The sequence below is a fragment of the Glycine max genome, chromosome 10 (genome assembly GCF_000004515.6).
Source record: "Glycine max cultivar Williams 82 chromosome 10, Glycine_max_v4.0, whole genome shotgun sequence".
NCBI classification, from domain to species: domain Eukaryota; kingdom Viridiplantae; phylum Streptophyta; class Magnoliopsida; order Fabales; family Fabaceae; genus Glycine; species Glycine max.
The window spans coordinates 33216638-33226237 of NC_038246.2; the positions used below are offsets into that span (position 1 = coordinate 33216638).

Genomic DNA, 9600 nt, shown 5'->3' on the forward strand with positions numbered 1-9600 from the left:
AAGCCAGGGAGGAAATCCACTAAAATAGTGTTAGTTCAAGGTCTAACAGCCACTGTTTACAACCTTCTCACCTAACCACTACCCGTGCGATCTCTACCTAAGAGCCACTCTTAGATATGAGAAACCCCGCTCACTCCCTCTCACTCACTCTCCCGAGTTTACAATTAAATCAAAGACACACCAGAGATCAACTCTGAACAAAAGAGATCAACTCTACACACTAGAGATCAACTCTACACACAAGAGATCAACTCTACACACTAGAGATCAACTCTACACACTCAGGTCCAACACTTGATGTTAGGGTACCATCAAGGTGGCTCACAAAACACTCAAGTCCCAAAACTCACAAAATAACTCTTCAATCCCGGACTTGGTACAGAACTCGTGCAGCCTCCATGATTATATAGCAATGTGCGTTTCTGGGCTGCAACTGCTTGTGCTGGATGAGATCTATCATTTTCCTGAAAATCTGCACTTAAAGATCTAAAAGATACAGTTTGATCTTTTAGTTTTTATCTTTAATCTTTAATCCCTGAACGAACTCTTCTACTTTGAAATTCGAACTTTAATTATCTTTTAATTCGTTCCTAAAGATAGATCATCTAATCTCTTGCTAACTGCACAATAATCTGTTAAAGATATAACAGATTTATATGTCCAGTATTATCGGGCCGGATGTTAGGACATCGTATCCGACATCGTGGATCCTGCAGCTTCACTTGTTCACTTGACTTTTATCTTGCATTGTACAGCAACTCCAGTATTCTCGGGCAGGATGTCAGGACATTGTATCCGACATCGTGGATCCTGCAACTTCAATTCTTCATTTGTCATTTTATCTTGCCTTGTGCATTGTGCAGCCCGATCTTATTCCTTGACATAACGTTGGACATCATGTGCAGCAACTCCAGCTTTCCTTCATTGTCTAAGTGCTTATGTTTTAACAAAATCTTAGCCAATCTTTTAAAACTCCGTAGAGCTAAGCACTAACAATATCCAACAATCAGTGATCTGATTTTGGATTTGTATCTGTGATATGTCATCCATAAATCTGACAGTTGCATCTACTTCATTGTCAAATAGGGGTCTTCTCCACACAAGATTCCATTCCCAACTTGTTTCGGTTTGTCTCCCCGCTTGCTGAATGAGTCTTTTCTGTTGGCAGGAGGCTTGATACAACCTGGGATATTTCCTCATTAATGCTTCTCCTCCTCGTACCCATCTGTCCTCCCAAAGTCTAAATTCATCCCCCACAACCCAGCTTCCATTCTGTTTCAGTTTGCAACACAGTATTCATCTTTTGTTCATGTATCATCGACTGTAAGTCCTTCCACCATATTGATGCCTTGGGGGCTCTTTTTCCTTCAGCTAATGCTCTCCACCCTCCATATTTTGAATCCAGAATTTTAGCCCATATTTCTGAATTTTCCTGCATCAAATTCCACCACCACTTTCCCAGCAATGCTTTGTTGAACAGGCTGATGTCTTTTATTTCCAGTCCACCCTTTTATTTTGGGAGACAAATTGTGTCCCATTTGACCCATGCAATTTTCTTCTGATCAAGGCCACCACCCCATAGGAACCTCCTCTGGATTTGGATCAGTTTTTCCGCTACCCTATTAGGAATTCTGAAAAAAAAAAAAAAAAAAAAAAAGAGATAGAAAATAGGAATAGAGGTTAGAGTTGCTTTTATGAGGGTCACTCTTCCCCCATAAGATAGATGTCTCTGCTTCCACCTAGACAATTTAGATTCAGTCTTTCTTAGGATTGGATCCCATAACCCACAGCGCCTTGGATTAGCCCCGATTGGTATTCCAAAATAAGAGAAAGGCAGAGGCATGATTCTGCAATTCAGATAACCGGCAGCCTGCAATTTCCATTGTTCAGATTGGCCCAACACCCCAAAGCTGTTCTTCCCATAATTTGTTTTAAGTCCCGATGACAATTCAAAAGCCCTCAAAATCAATTTGATAGTCTTGACATTTTTCATAGTAGCCTCCCCAAAGAACATAGTTTCTTGAAAAGAGGTGCCATCCAAAACTGGTCTGCTGCTCATAGTTTCTTGAAATCTCTTCTGGAAAAAGCTACAAACTTCGATGGGAGTTAATCAGCATGTGAAAATATCGAGATATCTGACCCCCTCCTTAATCCAACGCGATCTCGCCTTCTGCCTCATTAAAGACTCGTGAGCTTGGGCTGGTGACCAAAGATCTTGCTGCAGCTTCTTCCTTTTCATATTTTCTTGGGAAGTCAGCTGCCTATGTTCAGCTTCAGATTCAAGCTTGTTAAGCTCAGCTTCTAACTTCTGGACCCTTTTAACAATGCATCGCTTCGTGTGCATCTTCAACACACACACAAACACACACACGCACATACACAGCCACACATCCACACACCCACACACACACACACACACACACAGAAACCCACACACACACACAGAGAAACACACACACACACACACACAGAAACACACACACACATACACACACACACACACACACAGAAACACACACACACACACATAGAAACACACACACACACAACCACACACACACAGAAACAAACACACACACATAAACACACACACACACATACACACAAACACGCACACACACAGAAACACACACACACACACACACAGAAACACAGACACACAGACACAGAAACACACACACACAGAAACACACACACAGAGAAACACATACACAGACACACACAGAAACACACACACACACACACACGCACACTGGGTTTATGTGTGATAGAAGCATTAGAAATTAACTCCTCATGATAGAAGCATTACAAATTAGAGAGCACATTACTCGTACATAACTAAATATTATAAACTGTTCAATTTAAGCTTTGATAGGAACCCAAGAAACAATTCTAGAAATCGAGTGTTATTCCACTATGAGGAGCTCATACCTCTTACAAGGAAAAAAGCTTACAACAGTCCTGAGCCTAGCTCTCTATACACACTCAACAATTTTCTGCGTACTCTCCACACTAGTCTCAATATTAGAGCTCAGAAAGGAATTGCCTTTGGATGGCAGAGATCCTACTAATGACAGCTAAGGGGACCCTGAAAAAAGACATATAAAACAGAGGTAATGTTGTTAAAATAGCATTAATAAGAGTGGTTCTACCAGCTATGGAGATATTTCTCTGGTTCCATTTGCTCAGCTTAGCCTCAAACTTGCTTATAATTGGATCCCAGACCACCCTTCTTCTTGGATTAACACCAATTGGAATTCCTAAGTAACAGAAAGGAAGCTGTAACAGTGCACAGTTAAGGTAGACAGCAGCAGAATTGCACCATTCCTCAGGTTGACCTATAGCACCAAACTGACTCTTTGCGAAATTAATTCTCAATCTAGAGACCATCTCAAATCTTTTGAGAATGACCTTCACAGCTCTGACATTCTCCATGGAAGCTTCTCCAAAGAACACAGTGTCATCAGCATACTGCAGAACATCCACAGGAACCTTGTTCTTCCCCACCAGGAGGCTTCTGAAGCAGTTTTGAGATACTGCTTCCCTCATTAGCCCTATCAGTCCTTCAGCCACTAAGTTAAAGAGTAATGGAGCCAAAGGGTCTCCTTGTCTCAACCCTCATGATACACACAGACCCTCATGATACACACACACATATACCCAACTACAATAATAAAGCATAAGCACCCTTGAAACCCAGCATTTGAAATTAGTTACATAAACAACTGTTGATGTCTATATTTGTCTGTAATTGAATTTGACCTTTTGTATGTTCTTGTATGTGATCAATGTAATTTGCTATATAAACAATTGTTTTTCATGGTGAGTGAACCTTAGATTCCCATTTGAGACTGAATCCAATAATTCTTGCGGACAGTTTGCATTAGTCATTGTATTTAGTCTTGAATTGTCCGTTTGGACAGTTTAGGGAGACTGGTATTTTTATGTTACATTCATTCATGATGGTTATTATTATTTTCATTAATTTGATTAAATTTTGGTTCAATGCATTTCAAGTTGTTCTCCGAGTGCATACTTGATTATCGGGAAATTCATTTGACCCATGTCATGTCGTGTACTTGGAGACCAATGCGAAATGCTGCCGAAATTTAGTCAAATTTTTGTAAATAATGGTAACCCTGACGTTTGAAGCTAACATAAAAGACAGTTTTCCTAAATGGGATAGGGCCACACCTATAAATAAAAAAGTGAGATTTTCATGCATGGAATTGCTTAGATGGATCGAAGTTGGATGAATGAAAGTCGTATGAGCCCAGAATATGAGGATGGCATCGAACAGTTCTTGCAATTTGCGTCAGAAAGAGGCCGACCATATGAAGAAGGAAAATATTATTGTCCTTGCATCAACTGTTTGAATGGAAGACGACAATTACTCGATGACATACGGGACCATCTATTGTGTGATGGGATTAAGAAGAATTACACGACGTGGATATGGCATGGTGAAGTCACAGACATGCATAGTGGGTTCCAAGCTGAACCGTTTGATGTAGAAATGGGAGATCGATTAGAGGACATGATTCGTGACCTTGGACAAGAGTCTTTCCAGCAAGCACACGCCCCTGTGTATGAAGGATTGCAGAATGAAGCCTTTGCATGCAGGGTGCAAGAATTCCTTAACCCTGTTGTCTGTTGTGTTAAGTCTGGTTAATGTCAAGGCCAGGTATGGGTGGAGTGACAAAAGTTTCACCTCACTGCTTGAGGTAGTGCACAATCTGCTTCTAGAGGACAACACATTGCCTAAAAGTTACTATAAGGCAAAAAAGATATTGTGTCCGATGAGTATGGAGTATCAGAAGATTCATGCTTGCCCCAATGATTGCATACTGTACAGGCATGAATTCCAAGAAATGTCCAAATGCCCTATCTATGGGACTTCATGGTACAAAGTGAAGGATGAAGAAGAAAGTAGTTCTGATGACAACTCCAACAAGGGACCCCAACAAAGGTTTTGTGGTATCTTCCAATCATTCAAAGGTTTAAGCGTCTTTTTTCTAATGAGGATGACGCAAAAGACCTTACATGGCATGCAAATGGAAGGGTTTCTGATGGAATGGTCCGTCATCTGGCTAATTGCTCGCAGTGGAAGAAGATTGATGGTTTGTATCCAGATTTTGGGAAAGAGCCAAGAAATCTTAGACTTGGACTAGCCAGTGATGGAATGAATCCATATGGCACTTTAAGCACTCAACACAGTTCATGGCCAGTTCTGCTAGTAATTTACAATTTGCCTCCTTGGTTGTGCATGAAGCGAAAATACATGATGTTGTCTATGATGATATCGGGCCCAAGACAGCCAGGAAATGAATTTGATGTGTATCTAAGTCCGTTAGTTGAAGATCTAATAAAGTTGTGGGACGAGGGGGTTGTAGTGTTTGATGCGTTTCGCAATGAGACCTTCGAAATGCGTGCAATGCTTTTTTGTACCATTAATGACTTTCTAGCATATGGGAATCTCAGCGGTTACAGTGTTAAGGGCCATCATGCATGCCCCATCTGTGAAGAAAACACAAGTTACATACAACTTAAACATGGCAGAAAAATAGTGTACAGTAGGCATCGCCGCTTTCTAACACCCAATCATCCTTACAGACGACTAAAAAAAGCTTTTAATGGAAGTCAAGAGCATGATATTGCGCCGATACCGTTGACTGGTGAGCAGGTATATTAGGGGGTTCGACACCTGAATAATGTATTTGGGAAGACCCAAAAGAAGGATAAAAGTCAGAGTTGCATATGGAAGAAGAGGTTCGTTTTCTTTTATCTTCCGTACTGGTGTGATCTTGGTGTTAGGCATTGTATTGATGTTATGCATGTGGAGAAAAATGTTTGTGACAGTGTGATTGGGACGCTCCTTAACATTCAAGGCAAGACGAAGGATGGCTTGAATACCCGTCAAGATCTAGCTGATATGGGTATATGACCACAGTTGCATCCAAGGTCTGATGGGAAGAAAATTTACTTGCCCCCAGCCTGCCATACTTTGTCCAAGAAGGAGAAGATAAGTTTTTGTCAGTGTCTTCGTCGGGTGAAGGTTCCACAAGGATACTCTTCAAATATTAAGACCCTTGTGCAATTGAAGGAGCTTAAGCTTGTAGGGTTAAAGTTTCACGATTGTCACGTGCTCATGCAACAATTGTTAGCCGTGACTATACAAGACATCTTGCCAAACAAAGTCAGGTTAGCGATAACTCGCCTGTGCTTTTTCTTCCATGCTATATGTAGCAAAGTCATTGATCCAGTCATGTTTGATGAGTTGGAAAATGAGGCCGCAATTATACTGTGCCAGTTGGAGATGTATTTTCCCCCTGCTTTCTTTGACATCATGATTCACTTGATTGTGCATCTGGTCAGAGAAATCAAATGTTGTGGTCCTATTTATCTATGGTGGATGTACCCGGTTGAGTGATACATGAAGATCTTAAAAGGGTATACAAAGAATCTATATCGTCCAGAAGCATCTATTGTTGAGAGGTACATTGCAGAAGAAGCCATTGAATTTTGTTCAGAATACTTAGAGACGGCTAAACCTGTTGGCCTTCCTGAGTCTCAGCATGATGACAGAGTGGGTGGTAAGGGTTCAAGAGGACTGCATGTGATCACTCCAAGTGTAGAAGATTTGTTACAAGCTCACTTGTATGTCTTGAACAACAGTCATGAAGTTTTTCCATACATAGTTAAGCATGAAGCTTTAGTCAAACAGAATAATCTGAAAATGTCAAAGAATTGGGTGTTGAAAAAGCATAACAAGACTTTCTGTGATTGGTTTAAAGATACAATCTTTGCAGATGAGAATGCTTCAAAAACAATAAGAAAGCTAGGAGATGGGCCTAAAATAAATGTTATAACCTGGCAAGGATACGACATAAACAGGTATTCATTTTACGCAAAAGCACAAGATGACAAAAGTACAATGCAGAACAGCGGGGTCACCCTAAGGGCTGAATCTCAACACTTTGCAAGTGTCAATGACGCCAATCCCTGTGTAGCTTCCATCCCTTACTTTGGGTTCATTGATGAAATTTGGGAGCTTAACTATGTGAAATTTACGGTATGTGTTTTCAAATTTAAATGGGTTGACAGCAACACCGGTGTGCGCACCGATGATATAGGATTTACGCTGATAGACCTAAAGAAACTTGGTTACCACAATGACCCTTTCATCATGGCAGAACAAGCTAGACAAGTATTTTACGTGCAAGACCCTTGTGATGAAAGGTGGTGCATGGTTCTGCAGGGCAAAACAATTGGTGTTAATGTAGAAGATGATGATTCATACATGGACACCTATGTTAGTCCTTTGACCGCTCAAATCACTCGTAACGTTGTCGAAGAAAAAGAAGCTGACGACGTTTATGCTAATCGAAATGATCATGATGAAGGAGAATTGATTAACATCGTCTAATGTAATTTTCTGCAGAGACAGAGGTCACCAAAGCAAGTAAGTGACAGCTACATTTTTCTCTGATTGAGGCATCGGTTTTTTGTTTTAGATGGTATCCTTAGGACTTCATACAGCTCATGTTTTTCGCCAGTTTCATCATCCACCACCCTTTTCTTCTCTGTCTTCTCACGTTTATTGTTGTTAAACCCATATTTATGCTTTCTTCCCTTCATGTTTTGTTTTATCACAACTTTAGCCGAATCTCCTATCTTCAGCACAGTTGAATCTCCTGTCTTATTCTCCAATGACACACTTTGATGGCCTGTATCTTTTTTCTTCGTATGTTCTAGTGCTTCAGCTTCAGAATGCATAAAGCAATCAAAATTTTCCAGTGATCACCAAAGGTTTCTGCATCAGCATTGACACTCTCCACCCTCTTTGGTTTATGCTTTTGTGCTGCATTACGTGCTTCCTCGTTATAAATCTCAGCTTTATTAGAGGTTGCACTAGAATGATCAGCACCAATCTGTGCTTATTCCTCGTATACCAGCTCAATATCTTTCCTTTCAACTTTTGTTTTGTAAATTACAGTGTAGTTTACAAAAGCAAAGGTGAAACGAAAGATATTGAGCTGGTAGAGGAGGAACAGGCACGGATTAGTGCTGATCCTTTTAGTGAGACCTCCAATAAATCTGAGAATTATAAGGAGGAAGCACGAAATGCAACACAGAAGCATAAACCAAAGAAGGTAGAGAGTGTCAACACTAATGCAAAAGCCTTTGGTGATCACTGGAAAATTCTGATTGCTCTATGCATTTTGAAGCTGAACCACTAGAAGATACGAAGAAAAGAGATACAGACCATCAAAGTGTGTCATTGGAGAATAAGACAGGAGATTCAACTATGCTGAAGATAGGAAATTCGGCTAAAGTTGTGATAAAACGAGACATGAAGGGAAGAAGGCATAAATATGGGTTTAACAACAACAAACGTGAGAAGGTAGAGAAGAAAAGGGTGGTGGATGATGAAACTGTCTGTGAGAAATACGGCATCAACAAGGAAAAGTGGGCCCAGTTTTGCCAGACTCGCAGAGACCCTTCTTGGGAGGTATGTTCCTTGCCATTTAAGTTGTTTTTCATATTAAACATGATGTTGTTATACTTCATTCTACCCATTTCAAACATTATTGTTTAATTTTTTTCAGGATGTGCGCATGAAGGCACAGGCCATCCAGAAGCAGAATACTGCCCCCCACGATTTGTCTCGTGGGGGTTATGATTATTTGGAGCAGAAGCTCCTGGCTGAGAAGACGAAGAAGAAGCTGGAGGAAGCTGCGCAGTCATGAAGTGTTGATGGCATCATCAACCCTCCATCCCCAGTCAGACGCCACGTGAAGTGGAAGATGGCCCGCACGAAGAAGACAAAGGAGATGACGACTGAGGCCGCAAAGGAAATCGCTGAGAAGATTGTAAGTCATTTTCAACTAACCATTACAATTATGTTTCAATATTTTGAGAATGCCATGTACCACTGTGTGTTTTCTGTGCAGGATTCGTTTGAGGAGCAGGCCACACAGGGATCGTTCGTCCCCCATGGACGTCAGGATGTTCTCGCCGCTGCTATTGAACGTCCAGAGCACCCTGGACGTGTCCGTGCTGCTGGAGCCAGTGTCACCATCAAGCAATACTTTGGATCGGCTCCATGAACGTCCCGCAGCGCTTCCTCCCTGCCTTCTGACGAATTACAGCAGCTGACCTAGCAGATCAAGGACCAGCTAGAGGAGTCCATCACAGAGAAAGTGACGAGGCAGGTCATGGCATCCTTCAGCCAGCTTCAGTCGCAGATGCAATCTCAGGGACTTGCAGTGCCTCCTAAGCCTCAGGTTAGTCCCTCCGGTCCTCGAGTGAGCACAAAGGGGAGTTATGTTGATCCCTCGGGAAACGATCCTGAGACGGGTGACTCTGACAGGTGCGGCTTGTACATAGAAGCAGATCTTGCCCGCCTGGTTGCCATGGGGAGAGTTTATAAGGGATCCACTGTTGTTCATAACACTCCTTTGTCGCCTGGCCAAGTAAAGGTGAGTGTGGAGGAGATTACAGATGCAGATGCTTCAGTTCCTGTACCCACTGATGAGGTTTCCTTAGTGGGGCAGGCACTTCACACCTTCCTTTCTTGGCCGACACATCTGGTCAAGT

General features: G+C 41.6%; 1 protein-coding gene across 1 annotated transcript; it reads right to left on the reverse strand.

The window, feature by feature from the left end:
* Positions 1-3024: 3024 nt before the first annotated feature.
* Positions 3025-3549, reverse strand: LOC102660388 (uncharacterized). The gene has a single exon (XM_006590040.1). The coding sequence runs from the start codon at positions 3547-3549 to the stop codon at positions 3025-3027; it is 525 nt and encodes a 174-aa protein (XP_006590103.1).
* Between the last annotated feature and the right edge of the window lie 6051 nt (positions 3550-9600).

Bases quoted from the DNA above. Each gene is read 5' to 3' on its own strand.
- LOC102660388 (XM_006590040.1), bottom strand. From the start codon at position 3,549: ATGAGGGAAGCAGTATCTCAAAACTGCTTCAGAAGCCTCCTGGTGGGG.